Source organism: Hydra viridissima, unplaced genomic scaffold (genome assembly GCF_058129835.1).
Source record: "Hydra viridissima isolate aposymbiotic clone 2 unplaced genomic scaffold, HvirCarnegie_v1 scaffold_6, whole genome shotgun sequence".
NCBI lineage: Eukaryota > Metazoa > Cnidaria > Hydrozoa > Anthoathecata > Hydridae > Hydra > Hydra viridissima.
In genome coordinates, this window is record NW_028324305.1 from 13,516,240 (window position 1) to 13,539,390 (window position 23,151).

Below are 23,151 nucleotides of genomic sequence, written 5' to 3' on the forward strand. Positions count from 1 at the left end.
ACGTCGCCAACGTAAAGTCAACATCGCACCAACGTGAGAATGACGTCGAAAATTAACATCGAGTTGCGATGTTAAATAAACGTCAAAACGACGTAAAACATCGCGATGACATCGCGATAACATCGCATATTAACGTCGATCTAACTTTCCATTTCCAACGTTAATGCGATGTCGCACTCGACGTCGTCTAAACGTTAAACCAACATCGCCGTGCCCACTGGGGATACAGCTCCCCAGTGGGCACGGGACTCCTGGCCATCCAGGACTCCTGCCTGAATTTTATGGCCCTGTGAATGTGAGTTGTCACCATCCCGAGCGACTAATAAAGCCTCAGATTGCGATAACAGACGATATACCGCTCCTTGCGGCAAAGGTTGAGGACGAGCTTAACACACTCCTTATATCCACACTTAAACTTCTCAACCAGATTTTTTTGATACTCGCTGAGCCAGTCTAACGGGATCACTAAAGCTTCTGGGGCGAGAAGATAGTCGTTAGGAATGTCATGTAGGTAGAGTACTCAATGTCTACCTCGAGGACATAGCCTTCTAGCGCATCATTAGCTGTCCCTAAAACTTCAGCCAGCTCCGGCTGGGTCCAATCGAAGCCGCCAACGGGTAGTGGTTGGATCATAGCCCATAGAGGTTGTTGGCGTCCAGATACAATTTGTAACTGCTTTGCTTTGAGGCATCATAATCTGAACATCCTGGATTAATGGCCTTGGTAAACTTTTTCGAGACCATCGAGATACTCTCACGAGGAACCTTCTCGAAGAAAAGATGCATATCGATATCGGTCAGGAGCTCGAGCTCGCCTCCAGTCTTTTTCAGCATGTGGTCCCATGTCATCCCTGCGGCGCTGAAATATTGGGTAAAATCGAGATTATAGTGTTTCATTGATTTCTTCCTGAATTTTTTGAATACATTTGCCAGCAGATCTACATCAGTTTTCAGGTAGACATCAGGCGGTCATCGAAGTTTTTACATCCAAGCGTTCTCCAAACATTTTGCGCGTGGGCATAGTCTTCATCTTTTATCCCACTCTTATCCAGTTTAGAGTAGAATGTCTCCTTGGGTGGTAAACAAGCCTTATCGAATTGGTCATGGCTGTTGACATACTCATTGGGATAGACACCCTTGCGCCTCAACAATTTTCAGCTTCTGCAAGACTTTCGCTCGTGATTCTTCTTTAGGTTCTTTGATAGATTAGCTTAGAGTCGATGAAGCTTAGCCGACCAATTGAGAAGGTCATATACTTCTCCATAGTGTTCGGGGTGCAGCTGGTTTCCTCGTTTTCCTTATCTTTACCGAGAGCTTGCATGATGATAATCTCATCATATCCCCTTAGATTATGGAAGACAACCAGAAGCTTTGTGTTCTTGCGCTCGCTCTCATACTTTATGGTGCTACATTGCTAATGGGTGGCTCCTCTGTACCTCCCACTCGAGTAGCTGTGGAACCTAGTCCTCATCCAATGCTTTTTGCATACGGAGCATTCTATCTCTTTCCATTGAAGTACTAATCTCGCGAGCTCATTTTTTCTTTATCTTCAAAGAATTCAGTAATCTCGGCCAGCACAGCATTGAGGTAAGTCAAGAAGTACTCCGCTGTACCCTTACCACGGAACAAGAAGGGTACCTTAGTTTACCCATCGTTCTGCATCCTCACATAGTAGTAGCTACATGGAACCTGTGTTGATATGAGATGCGTTGAGCTATTTTCTGGGTTAGCTGGGACACCTTCTATAGGGATGTTTAGACACTCAAAGTCAACATAGGTTATGAAAGACACACGCTATTCCTTAAACTAATTTATAAACTTTAGTAAATTTTTATCAGTCTATGGTATCACAGTCCTGTGAGGTTTTTCTCCTACACCCAAACAATCCTGGCAGTGCGTTTCCAAGATATCCGCTCTGGAGAAGACATGCAGACATACATGTACATCTGTTCGTTCGATAGCATATCGCTACCAGATTCTTAATCCAGACATCCAGTGTATCTTTTCTGGATTAGCCTGATCTACTATTAATAGGAGGTCAACATCCATGTCTTCTTTCTCGCTGATGTGGATTGGGTATAGCCTGTTCTTCTATGGAAAGATGTTCACCGATAGCTCAGGGTTTAGACGCTCAAATTTTCTAAGATCCGTAAGCTTCACCGGGAAATCAATGCCCGTGAAGTTGAGCTCACCTAGATGCAGATTGTACTTAGTCGTGCGGCAAGTGTAGGAATTTGCTGGATATTTTGCGGATAGGATAACCCACTCGAAGCATCTGTTTTCAAGCATAAGAGAAACTTTCCGCCCTTCCTCCTGTATTTCCTTCTCCACTACAAACGGTGGGTGCTATCCTTTTCACGAGCTCGAATGCTTCACGCTCAAGCTCATGACCAGGTGGGATGAAGGCTATGTCATTCTTGAGTTTGCTGGTACTCTTATGAATGGAGAAGACTGATATCTCTTTGGATGCCACTCCAGCAGGCTCATTCCCAGTCAACCCATAATAATTCATGAGCAGGTCCCAATCTTCATCACTAAGCGTCTGAGCAACAGACTCTGGTCTTTGATCAGGGGTTGCCTTACAATTAGTCTGTAAGACAGGCCTGGGCTTTGGTGGTAGAGCTGGCTTGGGTGGTAGTAAAGGCTTAGGCTTAAGTGGTATTGGTGGTTTGGATAATGCTTTCGGTACTGGTTGTTGTTTTGGGTAGTGATGGCGCGGTTTTTTGATCTTATGGTAGGAGGGTCTTGCAAGATTCCACAAACTCCTTAAAGGTTATTACTTTTTCTCGGAGCAGACTTTTAAGGTCCTGCTTAATGATTGGTTTCATGTTGATTGGTTAATATCCTAATATAAGTAAAATCTCTAAATGGAAAAATATATAGTCCGCTGATCAGCGTCTTAGGCGTCCACCCACCATATACTCTATCGTTAATCGCGTTAGACACTGTAGGACCCAGAGCGTTGACCAATGGATAAAGCCAAAGGTTCGCCTAGCAATAGGTCTCAGCCTCTAACCGTCGGACCTACCTTAGCTGCTCTAAAAAGTCTAACCATGGGCTTTAAGCCTAATTTTGGGGTCTAGCTCTGCCGGGCTCTAAGCTGAGATAAGGATAGCTCTATCTCAAAGTAGCCTCAGGTATCTATCATACATCTACTATATTTACAGGTTCGCAGCTCAAGTATTTAAATTTTAGATGGATTTCCTAATTCAGAAATTCATGCTCTCTCAGTCAGTCTGTACTTATATTATGTTTGTTAAGCGCTGATAACTCGTTTTCCTACAGCTGAATCTGAAGCAAATAATGACGTATCAGCTCGCTTGGCCAGCATTTAGTTAAATTCTTTTCTCTCTTTTATGGTACTCAGTCGAGAATTTCTGTTAGTATAATTTCTTGCCACAAATTTCTTCTTAAATTTTATGGTTGACGAACTTTAGTTTTCATCAGACTGACGTAAGATCACATAATTTTCTCCGTGTTTACCTAACATACTTAAATTTTTTTCTCTCTGAATTATACACAATATTAATCGTTTAATAAACATCGTGGTTTGCAGACAATTAATAGCAGTTAACAAAGTGATTTTTTTGTCAAGTTTTCTATTAATCCATGATCTTTATGAATTTAAATTGCTTTATATTGATTAGATTTTAAATGTAAAATGATTTTCCTCGTCAGCAAATGGTTTTAGGGTTGGATACCAGCTTGCTGGTGCCAAAACAAGTTCTTTATGGCTCATTCTTCATCCCCTTTAAAAAAATAAAGAATGAGAAAAATTTTTAGGATATAGTAAATTAGCCTGCAGTGTCAGCCACGGTATGGCAGTACTAGTTGCAATAATTATCGGTTAAGCAATTGCAAATGCGCTAGCCTTCACAGAATCATAACACGCGGCCCCTAATCTTTCAGGTAACAAGTCTTCAATGGAAAAGATTGGCCGCCACAATTTTTCACTCAAAGAACTTCAGAGAAACAATCAGAGTTAAAAAAAAATGTCGAAAGGCTAGTTTTATTAGCCAAATGAAAGCTCAAAGACTTACTTAAAGTTAGGAGTTTTTTATACAAGAGTTGCGTAGAGAAGTTATCAGGTGTTACAACAGCTATAAGTAAACAATGGAGTTGGGTGAATGGTAATACAAGACCGTTAAATATTTAGCCGTTGTTAACACACCACCAATACCTGCTGGTTGCACTATTGGGCTTTTACAACCTTCCTTTGCAATTGTTTGTCACTTATCGCAACAGGAGAATTAAAAGGCGAATAAGCCGAGCTACTGATACAATTCGGTCTTTAACAAATTAAAGAGTCATTAACAAAATTTTTTAGAAAAGCACGCCAGTGCTGCGCAATTTTGTGAACGGACTTAAACGCATATTTGTTCTTGAGGAACTTCTACATGTTCCAGCAGATATAGAGCGACAATTATGTAAGTTTTTTGCTGACCGATAGGTCGCCCAGTATCTTAAAAACTCCCTGAGGGCTGAATAGTGCCTTTTTGTAAAAATTATTCACAGGGTTGATATGATCCTGACAGCCTGCATTTCTCCTTACAAAAATCTTTGTAAGGAAGAATGAGAGGTTTTCTGTGTCGGTATATTGAAGAATCACTGAATTACCATATTTCTTTCAGCGATAAAATACATGTATAATAATTACCATGGATATATTAGATTACAAAATATTCTGACTCACATTCTGCACAGGTTAGTATTGTAGAAATTTCCTATTGTTATAAAAAAATTTCTCATCGTTTGTTGTACTTATTCATTGTGTATCTTTCAAACAACTTCATTGAGCAAGGAAATGTGTGGGGCGGGATGTCAGGGAAAGGGAAGAGCCTCTCCAACTTACTATTTTGATGTGTAAATTTTTTTTTTGCAAAAAAGCTATTGGAAGTAATAGATATCATAATGACAGTGTGGCTTCCAGGGGGCTCTAAAAATAAACGAAAGAAGAAAAAAACAAAGATGTTTTTCCTAAATTTGTTTCTTCAACCAAAATTTATTTTTTATTGAGTTACATCCTATTAAAATATTTATGTTAGATAACTAACGATACAAATATACGTTTATACTAAAGTTAAATTAGTTATATCTTACTATATATATATATATATATATATATATATATATATATATATATATATATATATATATATATGTTATATCTTACTATATATATATAAAAAAAATAAAAATTTTTTAGTCACCTCAAGATGATTTATAAAGGAAATAATGGAATTTATTAGAACAAAAATATAATAGTAAGTTTGAAGAAATCAAACCTTTAATCGCTTTGTTATCATTTTGAAATTAAAACGTTTCAATTTTCTCTTTTATTATCAGAAAGAATTTGAAGCTGATTTAAATTGAATTTGAATAAAAATTTAAAAAACATCTTTAGAAACGAAGAAAACAATTGTTTTTTTTATTTTTTTCTCATCATCAAAATAAAAGCGAGTTACAAAGTTGTAAAGACGGAAGTGTTAACACGTTAAGGTAGGCGTTATCGTCTTATTTTGTTTGCAATCTATATTTCTTCAAAATTTTAAAGGTTTTCTTAGTCGAATGCAAAATCTTCTAGCCCAGTGAATACAATCAATGGAATTATTTCACTCAAAATTAATAGCCTAAAAAAATTTGTTTTGGACATTTGACTAATTTTACATTCTTTTTACGGAGTATTTAACTACATTTAATGATAATAGTATTAGAAATAGTAATAATAATAATAACAATAGTAATAATAATAATAATAATAATAATAATAATAATAATAATAATAATAATAATAATAATAATAATAATAATAATAATAATAATAATAATAACAATGATAGTATTAATAATAATAGTAATAATAATAATAAAAATAATAACAATAATGATAATAGTAATAGTGACGATTATTATATACACCATTATCCACTATATTATTTCTTTTTTGCATTTTTAAAGTTAGAGCCTTAAATCTTTTACATTATTTTTTTTTTAAACAGCTCTTGAGCAAAATGCAATTGTTCAGTAACCTTTAAGAGTAGACCAGGCATTGGGTGCAAATGATTTCAGCAAACTAAAGACTCGCGTATTGTTACAAGACATTTATTTTTATAAGAGATACCAAAAATGATGAATTAATGTTTTTTTTTAGTTAAAAACGAACAACCTAAAAATGTGGTGGGTGAATGTAATAATAGTTTGTGAATGGCTAACCCTCGGTAAGTTAGAAACGTTGAACATTTAATTTTAATCACTTAAAAACAAAAATAAAATTAAAAAATTAAGAAAAGTTAATTTAATCCAAATATCTGCTAATTAGAAAAGTTTATATTGAAAAAAAGTGAACGCGAAAAATATGATCAACCACTTTATTGGTCAAAATTAAAAGATTTTAAACGTCGAATCTAATTTTTACGCATTTACGAATAAAATTGTTAATTTAAAATGTCTACTTTCGACTAATCTATCACTATGAGCCAAAACGTTTCGTTAAAAAGCAGCTACAACCATTCGATTTAAAACATTTCAATAAACTAGTCGTTTCTAACCACGTTTACTTTTTCAATCGTGGATATTTTCGATTCAGAAAAGAAATATATTATAATTTTAATCCCAAGATTTTAAATACCAGAATTTTCTGAGTTTAAATGCTAGAATATTTGCTGAAGTTCTTAGGTTCTTAGGAATGTTCTTTGCCATTGAAATAGTCTGCCAAATCGCGGGTATTTCTTTGATCAGCGTTGTTTGCGTTTTTTTAATACATAATTCACTTAAGAGTGCTTAAATATTTTTAAATAAAACTGAGAGCTCACTAAACACTTTTTCTATTTATTTCAAGAAATGCCTGGTGCCATTATACTGATTTTAGTCGCAATACTCTAGAAAGCATACGAGATCTTTAATATCCAAAGTTCTGCTTCAATCTTCAAGAAGAGAAAAACTGATTTGTGAAATGGATATCTGGATTCTAGCAATCCGGGTGTGGCTCTGTTTACAAAATACATAAAGGAACTTGAATGTTCTCAATACCGTCGAATGGGCTTTTCATCCACTTTGATTCATGCATGTTTTTTTATGTTTCTCAATTAATCTAAGATGGAGTTCAAAAAAAAAAGCTATTCTAATTTGCAAAATATTTTGTTAAAGGTGTGCTGATCTGACCCCCCCCCCCCCCTATTTGAAAAAAAGGCCCACTTTTGTATTAATATCTAAATTTAGTTTATTTTTCTTTTAAGCTGTTGTAAACCTTATGGTTTTGGGGTAAAACGGAATTAATAAAAAACAGAGTATAGTAGAAATGGGTGGCAATATTTAACCTTGATTCTTTTTTTTTTAAAAACTTAATTTTACTGCAGCTTACGAAAAACTTATTCCTACTGATACAGCTTATAAAAAAAATTACCCTCAGGCCTATCCGGCTATCCGGCTACTTATAAAAAAATGGTCCATGTCTAGTCATCGGCAAGTTCCGGACTTTTGTGAATGGTATGATGTAGTATAAAAAAACAAAGCCTCCACGAATGATCAATAAGAGAGGCAATTTCAGGAAAGTCTGGAATAGTCCGCACCAGGATACAGCTTTTGGTTGTTTTCCGGGCTTTTCTGAAATTGCCTATCTTTATTCTAACTTTATTAGGTCCGCTTACGTTTTTAAGACGTTAAAATAAACAAACTGGTTTTGCAATTTTGTTGAGTCTTTCATACGTTCTGCATATTTTGAACCTATTTTATAGATAACTTTGGCCGAACCTGGGTCATCTCGAAGGTTAATTTCGTCGTAGTTCCAAATATTTTCTAAGGTTACTTTCTGTAGTGTGACCTCCAAAATTGTTGATGGTGTTTTCATCAACTGCAGCTCGAACCCTCTCAATATTGCGGAAATTGCAAACTATTAACTTTTTGTGGCGTTAACAAAATGATAGGGTCAAATCCTTACCAGGCACGTTGTTGCTGAATTGTTTCACCAGACGACGTTGTTTATCTAAGTACATATTGATTGTAAATCGGATATCCAATTCGATTACAGGAAACCCTCATTTTGCTAACTTGCTTTTAAAACAATTTCCCTCTTCTTTAGTGAAAACAGACGGGTGTCCAACTTTCTCCTTCAAATTTCCTTTAAGTTTTTTTTTTTTATTGTACTTCTCAAAATTCCGTAATGCTGCGATGCACGTCTCTGCGATTGCAAACCACTCCAAATATCATCCAAACACCTTTGCAACGTTTATTTGGAGTAGTTTGAACATTTTCTTGCACCTGCTTGTCTCCGATAATTTCTAGGCATCTTCGTTGTTGTAACATACTTGAAACAATTCTACAATACATTGTTTATATTTATAACATAAAACAGAGCTATTCAAGAGTAGGCTTCATGACCCAAACAATTTCTATGCTTATGTTACCCCAAAACACAACATTTAAGGCTAGGTTTATGTTTAATATAAATATACGTTAAATGTATTATTGTGGGTGAAAGACTTATGTAAATTATCATAATCCCACTTACTTTAATTTTATGTCTTCAGGTTATTGTTCCGCGATCCAAAAGTTTCAAATGTAAACAACAAGAACAAAATAAACTTAACATTCAACGCCAATCTAAAAAAAAAGTAAAACCCAGCATTTCTGCTTATGTAGAGTTTCCCTTTACATTTGGGCAAAAAATAATATATATGCTCTTATTTGGCTTTGCATATATTTAAAAAATAATAATAATAATACTATTTGTAAAGGTTGTGCCAAAGTTACCTAAAAAGGTCTAGAGTAATATCAATCTACGGCAAGAAATCCAACCGTTTTGCTTTAATGTTGTTCCTCGTGTTTAAAGCAATCCGAAATCTAAATAAAAAAACGTTTGAATTAACTAAAAACACGAAACACAAAAATCATCTCTTACAGTCACCTACGATACAGGAATGTTTAGCTTATATAATAACAAGAGCTGAACTTAATGCAACTGTTAAGGGGGGAGTAGCCTAAATTATTCAAAAAGCTCAAACAAGAGATCCAATATCTAATGATCATGTGTTAATCCTTCAGTAGAGGAGGTGTAATTTTTCATGATACAAAATAATATTAAGCAAAACCAACATGTTTTATAGGTAACCGAAAAATTGGAGAAAATTATTTTAATTAACTTAAATTAGTTTGATCTTTTTGGATACTGTTAATAGTTTTTTTATGAGTGATTCAGTAATTTTTAGCCGCATTGTAAAACTTATTAGTTCTTTGAAATTTTAAGGTTGGCATGTGTGTAGTTTCCAATCAAAAGATTGCCATACATTTAATTTTATTCAAAGCCTGGTTTTGGGGAGGTCATGTCATCATGGTCAAAATTTTTCATTTCTTTTTTTTTTTTTTTTTTTTTTTGGTCTTCTAAATCTTTTTGACAGTTCTTTAAAAAAAATAATAGGACTTTGGATAACTGTCTTAGATGTGGTTGTTTTTTATGCTATCTGATAATATAGTTATCATCTTGGTACTGTAACACAATCCAGTTTTTATTAAATTCAATTAATTTTACCATTTTGTTTAATATTTCCTTAATATACTAAATATATAAAAAAAGTATTTAACTTTCTTTCATAGGCAAATGTAAATAATGAAGAACTTAGGATAGAGTGTGTATCTTAAGAGATAAAAAACGTTTCTCATCACCAACAGCACATTTTATGTTACAAAAAGCAGTTTATTGACAATATATGTAAACTACAAAAACTATGAAAATGATAAGTAGCCTAAGACTTATACAAGATAATATATACATGTCTATACAAAATACTGCATACATGTATATACAAGATACTGTGTACATGTATATAGTATCTTGTCTTAGACTACTGTACACTGGTAATATGTATTTGTATAATATTGCAAAAACACTTATTTCAAAAAATTTTGAAAAAATCACATAACATCAAAACTAGACTTAAAAAGTTTATTTTGAATTGAAAATAGCATAATATTAATATATGAGCTATTATTGTTAAATGCATCTTGTTTATCAATTTTGACTTAGCAAAGTGTAAGCTATTGTTTTTTTTGTTTTTTTTTTTCTTACATTCATTTATTTGTTTTTAGTACATTTATATCCAGAGAGTGGATTTGTAGTAAATCTTGAAAATTATCAGTCAGCATCAACAACTAATGAATGGATATTGCTTAAAGGTTGGCAGAAAAGCTATTTAGCAAAAGGTGCCTTCTTTGAAGGATTCAATATAAAAAATGATTCAAAGTTTCTTGCATCCAGACCTGGTTTATACTTTGCATCACTGCAAATTCAATTTCAGATGCCTGTATCTAATGCTTTGTGTATGACAAGATTAGCAGTAACAGCAAACTCTATCACAAAGTACTATGAGACTGAAGATCGAAATCAAAGTTACATAAAAACTCTCTTTTCTAACTGGATTGTTTTAATAGATGAAAATGCTAGTTTTCAACTGTATGTGCTTTCATCTGCAGCTGTAAGCTATTCATCAAAATCAAGTTTTACTATGCAGCTCATTTGTTCATACACCCATTCTTTAGGATTTGTAGCATTGCCGAAACAGTTTGAGGTTTTACCTGGAGTTGAAAAGCAATTAGTTGCAAATTGGGAAACCCTACTAGATGTGGGAAATGGTTTCTCTAAGTCAACAGGGAATTTCATAATAGAAATTGATGGTTTCTATTTAATAAGTCTTAATCTTATTCTTTTGAATGCAAGTGGTGAGATGTCAGTCTACCTGAGTGATAGCAATGCAGGTGAAGAAGTTGTACATCGCTCGCATTCAGTCAGTAATATTTCAAAAACCATTGCATTTACAGCCATTAAAAAATACTTTTCAAAGACAAAACTAGTTTTAAAAGTTAATGTTGAAAATGGGTGCAGAGTTTCATCAAAATCACAATATTCAGTTGTTTTTATTGAAAGTATTTCTTGGAAATATCAATCCTATGATGTTTTTTATTTAATGAGTGAAGAGGTTGTAAATAATACAGGAGAGCTTGTTAAAATAACAAACTGGCAAATCAATTTAGATTTTGTTTACTTTAATGGTGCTTTCCAGATTGCATCAACAGGGTATTATTTTATCATTCTTAGCCTAAATATGGTAATTAAAGGGAAAGCCTTTATAAAAATTGGATTTTCATTAAATGGTGAAGAAAAATCTTCTCTCTCAATTTATCCATCAAATAACTCCAATATTGTGTCAATCAGTAATGTGTTGTTTATAATGCAAAAAGAAGCTCTCTCATGCCACATTCAAACATCATCTAATGTAAATATTCTCCCTTTGAGTTATCTAATCATTTTCAAGGTTCCTTTTGCACTTTATAACTCTTTATATACAATCAATACTGGAAACATAAGTGTTGATCAAGAAAGTCGTTTCAGGTATCTGCAATTTAAAAAAGCACCTGTTGGGCATCATTCAAAAGTTGTTTTGAGCACTGACAAGCGTGGTTTAAAAGTTTTACAAGATGGCATTTTTTATATTGTCATAAGCTTTTTTAGTGAAAAGTTGTTTACAAACAAGTTGTTCAATTTCAGTTTAGTTAACAAAAATCATAACGTTGAACAAACTATATCTAGATGTGTTCAAGAAGATTTATCTGCATGTTTCTCGCCTGTCATTTTGCTATTAAAATCATCTGATTCTCTTGCTGTTCTTCAGGAGTGTTTTGCACCATCCTACTGTTTTGAAGATGGAGTTAGTTTATCTTTTGAAATACAGTACATAAATAGAATTGAAGAAGCTATTGGTTTATCTCTCAAAGTTGATAATAGTGTTAAACTAGAAAAAAATGATTATGTTCTAACTTATGAACAGCTCAATCAAAATTCAATATTTTTTACCAGAAGTATTTCTTTATATAAGGATAGAATACTTATTGATCATCCTGGTGTTTACATTATAACTTTAAATGTTAACATTGATGCTGGTGTTGTTGTTGATTTCTTTACTGTATCTTTAGAGTTACACCTATATTCTAATTTGAAAGTGAAGAAATTTTATTCATATGAAGCAGCTGCCAATTCACAAGTTTTAACAATTTCACTTGTGAAAATATATTACTTAAATAAACATGATAGCTTGCAGTTTTTAATAAAACATAGTTTGAACAGTACTTATATAGTTAAAAAAAGTTATACTGTTTCAACTTTTATGCTTACTAATAATCAGACAAAGTACGCTTTAGCTGTTATCTCTCCAACTTATGCAAAATCTTCAGCTGATGTTATTTTTACACTTCCAAAACATAGTAAGCCAAGCAAGTATATCAGATTCTTTTATGATTTTGTGGCTCTAAAAACATTTGTTGCAATTATATCAGTTGAGTTTCATTTAAAGTTGGACTTTTTATCTAACTCTGCTGACCAGTTTATTGAATTACACATAACTAGGAAAGGTCAAAATATATCACCACACTTCAGCTCAACAAAGAAGTTATTAAATTGGTCTTCCCAATTGACTTTGCAGTTGTCAGGTGTCCTTTTGTTTTACCCAGATGATATTATTCAATTCAATGTTAAAGCTTCAAATGGAATAAGTTTTGAAGTTTTAGATGGAACTTCTGTTATGTTTGGAATTTTGGATGGAGTTAAAGAAAATGTTCAATGTGCTGAATATTTTGGATTTACTGATTTAAATTTTTCTGATCCCATGTTTTATAATGCTTCCAAAGGTATAAATTATAATTCCTTTGCTGGAGCTTATAATATGTTCTCAGATTTCTAAATATTATTTTATCATTATTTGTCTATTTTTAGTTGGAGATAAACCAGGTATCTATATTATTGTTTTAAGAATTTCATCATCCTTGAATCAAACTTTAACATTTGAAATCTTTGATGAAAAAATTGTTAACATGTGGAATTCAATGCAAGTACAACTTATATTATCAAGCAACGACTCAAATGTGGAATTACTGCAATTTGACTGCACTTATTGCAACAGTATTGAGCTGAAACTTATGGTCCATCTTAAAGGCAAGGAGATCATAAGAACCTTAACAAATACCTCATTATTTCAAATAAAAACTTATGCTCTCTATTCTGGTAACGAAGTGAAAAATCTCAGGCGTTTTACCTATGAGCATAATATTATGCTATGTAATTTAGAGAAAATCGTTGATGTTGTTTATGGATTTGAGTATCGTGCTTTTTTTCAGGGGAGAGTCTTGTTCATTGCAAATTTATTCATGAAGGAAAACAGGTGTTATATTTTTAATGATTAATTTAAAAATTTTTTTTGTTAAATCTTTTAAGTTATTTTAGGTCAGTTCTTTTAGTAATAGATGGGAACCTTAAAGTAATCTTTTTCTTCTTTAGGTCAGTTCTTTTAGTAATAGATGGGAACCTAGATAAAGGAGAACCTTTGACAACAATCAAACTTAAAGATGACTTATATGTCCACCAACTCAATAAAAAAATATTTTTAAATTTATACCAATTAATGCAGTTTTTTATCATTTGTAATAATAAGAATAAAGTTACTTTTCTGAAAGAAAGTACAGTTGCAGTATATAGAGAAGGTAAGTTTTGCTTGAATTAAAACTATAATGGTTTTTGTAATCATCATAATGATGACAATGATTCAGTAAAAGTTTTAAAAAAATACCTTGATACTCTAATAAAAACTTTTTTTATTTCTAAACTCTTTTAACAATTTCTGTGAATTTCATTTGCTTACTTATGTTTTTTTGTTTTTTAGAAGAAGTATTGTTTGAAGAGTTGCATACCAACATACCAGTATTTTATGTCCAACCTTATACTAAATTTTTTTTTTCACCACAATTTTCAAGTTATGCATGCAAAGCTTATGGAAACCAGGATATAGAATACAGATGGAACAAAGTTGATATTGTAAGTATAAAGAAGTTCTACTTTTATTATTATATGTATGTATTTATTATTATATGTATGTATTTATTATTATATGTATGTATTTATTATTATATGTATGTATTTATTATTATATGTATGTATTTATTATTATATGTATGTATTTATTATTATATGTATGTATTTATTATTATATGTATGTATTTATTATTATATGTATGTATTTATTATTATATGTATGTATTTATTATTATATGTATGTTTTTGTGGGAAGATAGCAGATCTTAATAGATAATTCATAAAAGTAAGAAATGCAAAATTGTCAATATTAGTAATATAAGCTATTGCATTATCAATATTTTGCATTTTAATAGTGAATTTTATGTTTTTTTATTAGAACTCTGGACATCAATATTTAAACATATCAACTTCAAGCAATTTAACATTAAGTAGATCATCAGAGATTGGTCATTACTTTTGTACAGCATCATCTCAAGGTTATGAAGTTGATTCTAACATAGGCACATTCTTAATACAAGGTTTTCTCATAAGTTATTTTTTTCATTTTTGTTTTTGTAAACAAACAAAGTAAGATAAAAGTCATTAAAAAAAAAGCAAGGAATGGTTAAAGTTATTTGTGTAAATAATTTAATAACAAGGCAATGATCAAACTCTGTTTTTACCAAATAAATTAAAACAATCCAAACGAAATTGACTGGTTATATTTTTAATATTACACATTAAATCAAAATAGTGTTGTTAATTATCTGTATTTATTTAGAAGAAGATAAGTGCGAATTAATGGTATTAACAGATATGGAACTTTGTAGCACTATGGCAGACTGTATAAGTGTAGATAATTCATACAAATGTTCCTGTAAAAATGGGTATTATGGTGATGGGTTTAATTGTGAAGGTAAGGCAGGCTGTTTTTATTAGAACTGTGTGTCTTTTTTTAAATGGATTAAATTTTTTATTTCCAAAATATTTATGAAGTGTTCAGTAAACCATTATACTAGGGTATAGTCCTTTAACTTTATGAAAGGTGCAATTATATTTTTCATTAACCATCTTAGTACAGTGATTAATTAATTCTCTAAATAAATTCTCTAATAAATTTTTTCTATTAATTCTCTAATAAAATTCTCTAACAAAATTCTCCTATTACTTCTCTAATAAAACTCTCTAGCGAAATTCTCCTATCAATTCTCTAATAAAATTCTCCTAATCTTAGTAAATGTTTACTTTTACTTTTATGGTATAAAATTTAAAGAAGTTATTTAACAGTTGTTTTTTTTTTTGGCTTAGATAACATCTCGTAGGATTCTATATTTTTCTTGATTACTGCCACTAAAACCCAGGTGACAAAAATTTGGAGCAAAATAAGCACAAGCAGCAATAATACAAAGAAAAATTTTGTGTACATGTTCACACATGTTGTAGAAAAATTTGGTCAATTCTTCTTAAACAAGAAGAGATTTTTTTTTGCAGTTGATTTTTTTTTTTTTCAGCTTCCCAATTGTTTTTTTAGCCTTAAAGGATTGACCAGAAATCCTCAATAAGTTGCAATTCTGGGACATTCTTTTGTAACATAATGGATGTTTTTCTCATCCAGGTAATTGATCACACTTCTGGCATAAAGTATAAAGAAGTTAAGTCAGGCCAAATTTTATACTGAAACAATACAATTATAGACCCATTGGAGTCTGACAACAAGAGCTCTGGAAACTTTGCCATTATTGAACTACCTCTAAATATTGTTCAATTGTACATATATTGTTTGAATTTTTATTTCATATTATGGAACAATACTCATATTACTAGAATAATATTAGAAGCTTAAAAGTTAAAAAATAAGCTCCACCCTATTATTCATAACCCTAGTATACATAAATAAATAAATTCTTTAATGGTGCAGTATGTATCATACAAATAAATGAAATATAATGCAATAGTTAACAAAAAAAGGTTTTTCTTTTATTTTTTTATTTTGAATCAACCTTTTTTTTTTCTGACAGCATCTATAGGTATCTTATATTAATTTTACTACAAATAATATAATATATATAATAATAATTTGAAAGTTTGAATAACAATTATTTCAATACAACTAAAATATTTCTGTGTAATCTTTGCACAATACTTTGTTCTTGTTTAAAGTTATTTTTTCAGTTTCTTATAGTCATGTGTGCCACATTTTAAAGATTTCTGGATTGTACTTACACCACAGGCCACCTGTTTAACCATCCTACACTAGAATTAGTGCTTTGTTTTTAATGAAAAATTTTCTTTCATTTTAGATATTGATGAGTGTGAGCAGGAAAATATTTGTGGTAAAAATTCAATTTGTAAAAACTTAAATGGGACATTTTCTTGCTCATGTAACCTTGGTTTTGAATCAATTAATGGAGCAAATTGTCAAGGTGAATTCGTCTTAGGTTTGCATTTTATAGCAATAAGAATGGGACATTAATGTATGCTTATCTTTAATAAAACAGTTCCATTATTCATCACGGGTTAGAAAACTGAAACTCAAATCCTATGTGCTTGATTTTGTATTCCTTCCAATATAAAATTGAAAAAAAGGTTGCTAACCAACTAAAACAAGTCTGTGGCGCCTAATTTTTAACAAGTTAATAAAAATGCAATGACTTTTTTTACTAATTATATTTCAGCTAAACTTTACATTTGGGATACTTTGGATTTAGTTGCTATTAAAGTATCACACTATTTTCTTTATATTGGTCTTGAAAGTGTAAATTATACTTGTAGATACTGATGAGTGCAGCTTAGATGGTGACAATATTTGTATTCAAGAGATGCACTCCAATCAAGCTTTCTGTCACAATAAAGAAGGATCATATGAATGTTTATGTAAATATGGGTTTGTTAAGGAAAATAACACATGCAAAGGTATTCATGATTTTTATAATTTAAAATAAAAACTTTATGGAAGACTTCCTGCACTTAAAGTATATTAAAGATTTTCTTTACTTATATTGTAATATTATAAAATTTCTTAAATTTTAAATCTGCTTAGCTTTAATAGCAATTTAGCTTTATGTTTTTTTAAGAACTTTGAAGTTCTTAAAATACCTCTAATTTTAATAAATATTTTTAGTAAATTTTAAATTCATTTCAAATTTATTATATAAAGTATTTTATTTGCAAAGCTTAAGCTTCTTTTTTTCTTTCTTTATAGATGTTAATGAATGCAGTTATTTAGACAAATATGTTTGCCATAAACAAGCTTCATGTCAAAACATTTCAGGCTCAAATGTTTGTAAATGTAACTTAGGTTGGACTGGCAATGGAACAGATTGCACAGGTTAAGTTATACTAGTTCTATATTTCTTTACATTCTCAGCGCCTCATACATTTTTGGAGATAACACTCTGTTATGTCTTTTATGACTTTTGTGACTTTTTATGTTTTTAAACTTGATAAAACAACTGATTTCACATTTTTAATGTAGACATTAATGAGTGCTCAGAAACTAAATGTGCTATCAATGCAAGATGTGTTAACAACCTTGGTTCTTATATGTGTATCTGTAATCAAGGGTACGAAGGCAATGGTAGCATAGAATGCATGTGTGAGTAAAATTTAAATATATGAGTAGTCAATTTGGGATAGTAATTTATCAAAACAGTAACAATTCAAGTTTAGTAAAGGTGAAAATTTATTTTAGCTGTTGGTTGCCCTTCATATTGTACTGCACAATATTCTGTATCATGGCTGCCACAGAAACCATACATTGGTAGAGATCTATCATTAAATCATGTATATGGTTTGATCAAGGATATTCTTGATCTCATTATTAAAGATATTTGCAGGGAATGCTCTCATGTTGTTTATGAAGAACCTTTAAAAAGTTTTGCAGATTTAGCTATGATAGTTCATTCAAATATTACAGACTTTGGCTGCACTTTTTATGGTTATAATGATCAATTTAGATTTTCTGGACATCCATTTATTCCACTTAGTAAGTCATAAAGTTTATATGTTTAAATGAAAAGCTGTGTGAATTTGAAATGACACTATTTCTAACTTAAATTTAGTTGAACGAACAAAGGTGGCTTTCTACATTAAAATTAAAAAGGACAAATATTTTATGCAAATTTTGAGTCAATTTTGCCTGGTTCCTGTTATTTTATTCCTGTTAGTGTTGTTGTTTGGTATGATTATCTGGTTTGTAGTAAGCAGTCAATTAAATTATTTTTCTTTTAATCATTTTTGCACCTATTAATTTAAATAAGGTAGATTTTTAAAATGCATTTTTAAAAGATAAATGAAATCTGTTTCCTAAAAATTGTTTTTAAACTTTGTTATCAGGATACTTTAATGAGTTCAAGGAACTTCTCTGGCTCTTTTTTCAAAGGGTCGTATCAAAGTTTTTGTTGGGTAGTTGCTCTACTCACCAATATTGGGTAAGTTTCTTGCTTTTGATGTTATTTTAAAAAAATCAACAAACCCTGAAAGCGTAAGAATGTAGTAATCATTCAAAGGAATTAAGTTGCATGCATTCTAATAAAGTATCAGTTCTTGTTTGAAATGATTATTGTTTGCTCTTACACTTTAATTACTTATTTGAAACATGATGCAGCAGAAATTTAATTTTTATTATTATACACATTTGCACATATTAAAAGATTGATAGTTTATTTTTTTGAGTTCATAGTAAACTATTAGCTCTGTAAAGAGATAACATTTTTAAAATATTTGCCAGTATTTAAAAATAAAAGATGTTGTATGCCACCAGTCCACTTTTTTGGATTTTTTAATCAATTTCAATAATTGTTATTGTGAGAATAGCTGGATAAATTATTGCATGCTATTTATTACAAGAGTTTAAAGGTTTTCATTTATATACAATTCAAAAATTCTTATGTCCTGGAAAGTTCAAACAAATTACTCCTGTTGTACTTATATTGATTAATGAATTTTTTAACATTTGGTGCGTAATTTAATGTTAAACTCAAAACCTGATTTTCATAAGAAAACTGAAGGGTTGCAGAATATTGACTGAAAATTCTATTATCAGCCTCCATACTAATCCTGCAATAAAGTATACCCTTTGTTGACATGTTTCCCTTATTTTAAACTCATGTCATTTTATTTTAATTTTTTTGTTACTCTTTTACACCTATATTGTGTTGTTTTATGATGAACTATGATTTCCTTAAATTAGTTTTGTCAAGAAAGTTTCTCAAGCATTTTTTGCACAAACACTTGGAATAATGTGGATGCTATCAAGTGTTATATTAATTTCTGTGCTTACTGCTTGTGTCACCATAATAATGCTACCAAAAAGGAATACTATGAACCTTCATGGTTTAAAAGTTGGAGCCATTAGCAACAGTGAGGAATTTCGTCTGGGATTTAAGAGAAATGCTGAAGTTGTAGGTGTGAATTTTTGATTTACATTAAAAAAAAAAAAAAAAGAATTAAAAAAAAAAATAGAAGACTGAGTTTGAAAAATTTGCTTGTAAATATACTTTTTTCTTAAGAAATTTTGATTTATAAATTTTGCTAAAATATCATTTCTTGTTTATATTCTGATTTCTATGTTTCAAATGGTCTGATTTTTTTTTTTTTTTTTTGCTATCTCATTAAAAATTTCATAGGTTACGAAATTTAATACGTACGAAAAATCTCATTTAATTAGTTTTAAAGATTTAAAGTTTTTGAAAAAAAAAAAAAAACTAAGGAAAGGATTTTATCCTTTAATAAAAAAAAAAATATTCTTTATATTAATTTTATAAAAGTGAGTTTCGTTTTAAAAATGTCTGCTCAATATTCAGGATACAGTTCTGTTGCTGACATTATAGAAGCATTAACCATTGGTGAAATTGATGGAGCTTTACTTGACACTTTAATAGCTAGAGATTTCCAAAAAGATCTTTTGAACTATACGTTTCAAGAGATGATTGAACATGATTTCGCATATGGCCTGGTACTTGCAAGAGATGGGCTCAAACTGGAAACAATGTTTATGAATTTTCTGAAGTATCAGCCAAATGCTATATATTCAGTTTTATCAAATGGTGCTCCTGTCGAAGAAGAAATAGTAGGAATTGCCTTTGTTTTTTTTTTAATGCAGCTCATCTTTTTGTTAATTTAATCCATCTCTTAGTCTTAAGCTTTTTTTAGAAAAATATATTTTTAAAAAACGAGATACAATTGTATTATTATCTAATATATGCTTTATATTGTTATTTAATATTTTAGATTATTTAACAAATGTTTAATATTATTATCGAATATATGTTTTATCTTAACATTTTTCCAATAGAAAGTTTCGAGGAGTAATACGCCAGAGGAGAGCATCGTGTTTAATTTTAAGTCTCTGTTATATTACCAGTTGTTGCTACTTTGTGTAGCATTTATAGTGGTATCTATTATGGTTGGATTTTTCTTCGAACGTTTTCTGTGGAGAAAAAAACCACCATTATCGACAACAAAAATTAAATTTTTTTCAAGGAGTATGTTTTTTAACTTGCGCACGCACACACACACTACATACAATCACACACACACATATACACACCGATATTTTCTACATTTTCGTTTGTCTTTTAGAGCCAAGAATTGTATGGCGTGGCTATAAAATTATCGAATACCAGAAAATTACTTTCAAAAACGAAATCTTGGGTTTAAAGAGACAAATCGATTGCTTCACGCGTGACTGGAATGACCGGTTGGATGGCATGGAATTAGCGCACGCACAACAGTTAAACAGAGCAAAGAATTGGTTAAACAAAAGCAAAAAAATATGATTTTTTTTGCTTGGATTTTTTGCAGAGATTTTCTTCAAATAAATTTTTTAAACAAGAAAACTTTAAACGCATTGTTTTTAAATCTCTATGACGACGAGACAAAGTCACTAGTAACAACAGCAAAAACGTCGTGACTAAAATTGGAAATATAATTTTAAAATTGTTCATCATTTGCTATATGTTGAAATAGTTATTTAAAGAAATCTTTTGATTAAAATTACAATGCTTTTTCATTAACTCAGTTAGCATAACTCTACCACGATGAACTCCTGCTGTTAAAACAATTTCAATTTGTGATTCTATTAGAATTAATTGTCTTTACGATGTCTTAAACTGACCGAAATTTCTTTGAATTAGTTTATTCTTCTTTGGGTCTCACTATCAAATAATAAAACCTCGATAGAGCTAACATCTTTAACATAATAACATCTTTATTGCCCAACTTCTACCATTTCCACTGTTTTGTTTTTGTTGCAGTTGTTTTATCAATTACCCAAATTTCATATAATTTCATATAATTATCTTGGTTACTTATCCGTTAAAGAATCAAGAATATAGTAAACTATTTATGGACGATAAATTTTCATTAAAAACGTTCTTTCATATTTTGAAATTCAAAATTTAACACACGTTTCATCTTCGCGCGAGCATTAATAAATAATACTTAAAAATGAATTAGAAAATGTATTGCGCGTAATGCTGAATGAAATGAATAGAAGTTGTTCATTATTTAAAGACCGTTGCTACATTTGCATTAAGAAAGTTCCGATGTTATTTTGAAGATTTTTAGATTTGTTAAAAGAGAAAAGTTAGAGTTTTTTTCTAATTACTCTTACTTTTTATTGTTAATACTTTCTATCACATTCAGAAAAACTGCAGAAGAATGAAAAAGAACTTGAAATAACCAGAACAATTTGTATAATGACCAAGTGCTTTAAATATGACGCTGTCTACTTACGATCATTTCTTGCTATAATAAAACTTATCCAAATAGTGTTTCTTCTTATTGCATGGGCTGCTGTACAATCTTTTATTAATCTTACGCCATTCACTAACACCAAGTTCTCCAAGCTGCATTATTTTGTATTGGTAACAGCGGTCGGGTGGATAATGTATTTACTAACGTTTTGTTTAAATTTCCTCATGATAACAAACCACCTTCCTATACCTTGGTATTGGGTATATTTAATCATGGATGTTATATTTGCTCTGTTTCTTTCGATTGCTGTCGTGGTTACAGCGATTCAAATTGATGTAATAAACAATTCAGAACGAATTTACACGCCTGAATTAGGAGTAGGACAAAAGATTGTCGGGGAGTGTGAGTTCTTAAAGTTAAACTCATGGTCCACGTGTTCTACATTAGATGTAGGAGTTGTTTTTGCTTCCTTGGGTATATGTTTAATCATTGTGGAGATAATTGTTTGCATTCGTAAACTAAAAAAAGGAGAAATTAGCCTTTATAATTCAGCATATATTCATGACGATGCTACGGTATCAACTATCGATACCATAACAAGTTCGTCTGTACAATCTCGGTACTTAAATCAACAATCTGATGTTCAAGAGTATCAAAGTGAAGGCATGTTTTGAGACGATATTATTTTATATCATAATAAAGATGAAATCCTGAAACGTTTTGTTTTTTACATCAAATATATTGCATACTGTGTTATCAAATATATTGTTAGTGAATTTTTGCAATTCAGGGGAGTATTTAAGACGAGAGGGGGCTAGTGATCCTAACCACTACCAAAAAATTGTCTCAAAAAAAAATTTTTTTCAAGAAAAGATTTAGTTATTAGTAGATAAATCTTAAAACTCCCCTACTCTACTTTTTCATCATAAAACGAATTAAATCTGTATTTATAACTAGCATTGACTCAAATTTGTAAGTGGTATTGTAAAGTCAGATTACTTTATTAATATAGACCTGTACTGTATATTTATACTATAGGCTGGCCCTCAATAATAGGGATTGCGCTAAAAAAATGATGAAAGGCATAAAAATGTTCTTAGAAGATGAATTAATTGTATAACAAATTACACAAGCAACCATAAACCAATCAAATCACATAACCTTTATATAAATGATCATTTGACTAATTATATAGCCAATCATAATTTGTTCATGTAAATTTTTAGGTATGTAGAATTACTTTCTTGCAGAAAAATTAAATAACGTATAATTTATTTTTTATCATTTTTCAAAACTTCCGCTTTTATTTCTTCCTAAACGTTTCATTTTTTTGGTTTCCACATGTTCTTTTGGCTTGACTCAGTTTTGATCCCTATTATCTTTCTCAGCAAATCTCAAGCAAATAGTTACATAAAAAATGTGACAACTTGATAATATCTTGGCAAGATGATACATAGAATGTATTTTTATGATAAAATAGTATCTTGGCAAGATGATATATAGTATGTATTTTTATGATAAAAAATTTCAAGAAGTCACATGACAATAATTGTTTTATAATAAGTATAAGTTGTGTTCACAAGCTTTTTCTGCTTTTAAAAATGCCATTAGCATCTCATTAAG

General features: G+C 30.6%; 2 protein-coding genes and 1 long non-coding RNA gene across 4 annotated transcripts; 2 read left to right on the forward strand and 1 right to left on the reverse strand.

The window, feature by feature from the left end:
• The first annotated feature begins 5,439 nt into the window (after positions 1 to 5,439).
• Positions 5,440 to 20,826, forward strand: LOC145189827 (uncharacterized). Of its 2 annotated transcripts, XM_090090508.1 has the most exons (19): positions 5,440 to 5,498; positions 6,151 to 6,217; positions 10,080 to 12,671; positions 12,757 to 13,201; positions 13,318 to 13,520; positions 13,700 to 13,851; positions 14,228 to 14,369; positions 14,612 to 14,746; positions 16,131 to 16,253; positions 16,603 to 16,743; positions 17,033 to 17,158; positions 17,306 to 17,425; positions 17,522 to 17,815; positions 17,892 to 18,028; positions 18,166 to 18,260; positions 19,022 to 19,236; positions 19,635 to 19,900; positions 20,126 to 20,315; positions 20,413 to 20,826. In XM_090090508.1, exons 2-19 carry the CDS (start codon positions 6,172 to 6,174, stop codon positions 20,607 to 20,609), a joined length of 5,619 nt encoding a protein of 1,872 aa, XP_089946634.1. In that variant the 5' UTR covers positions 5,440 to 5,498; positions 6,151 to 6,171; the 3' UTR covers positions 20,610 to 20,826. The 2 variants fall into 2 exon arrangements, with proteins under 2 accessions (XP_089946634.1, XP_089946635.1); XM_090090509.1 differs by lacking the exons at positions 5,440 to 5,498; positions 6,151 to 6,217 and having other exon boundaries at positions 12,534 to 12,671; positions 12,794 to 13,201.
• On the reverse strand, positions 8,182 to 8,887 carry LOC149887120 (uncharacterized). Its single transcript, XR_016453366.1, has 3 exons — positions 8,748 to 8,887; positions 8,506 to 8,597; positions 8,182 to 8,313 (listed from the first exon to the last, which is right to left on the reverse strand). It is a non-coding gene; the product is annotated as an uncharacterized LOC149887120 (long non-coding RNA).
• A 527-nt stretch (positions 20,827 to 21,353) lies between the features above and the next one.
• On the forward strand, positions 21,354 to 22,289 carry LOC149887121 (uncharacterized). The gene has a single exon (XM_090089514.1). It carries the CDS (start codon positions 21,531 to 21,533, stop codon positions 22,200 to 22,202), a length of 672 nt encoding a protein of 223 aa, XP_089945640.1. The 5' UTR covers positions 21,354 to 21,530; the 3' UTR covers positions 22,203 to 22,289.
• The last annotated feature ends 862 nt before the right edge of the window (positions 22,290 to 23,151 follow it).

Excerpts from the sequence above, each read along its gene's own strand:
- LOC145189827 (XM_090090508.1), top strand. The coding sequence starts at position 6,172 with ATGTGGTGGGTGAATGTAATAATAGTTTGTGAATGGCTAACCCTCG. Across the intron at positions 13,202-13,317 it reads TTATTCATGAAGGAAAACAG|GTCAGTTCTTTTAGTAATAG; the intron begins GTGTTATATTTT and ends TTTCTTCTTTAG. Across the intron at positions 17,426-17,521 it reads TGGTAGCATAGAATGCATGT|CTGTTGGTTGCCCTTCATAT; the intron begins GTGAGTAAAATT and ends AATTTATTTTAG.
- LOC149887121 (XM_090089514.1), top strand. The coding sequence starts at position 21,531 with ATGACCAAGTGCTTTAAATATGACGCTGTCTACTTACGATCATTTCTT.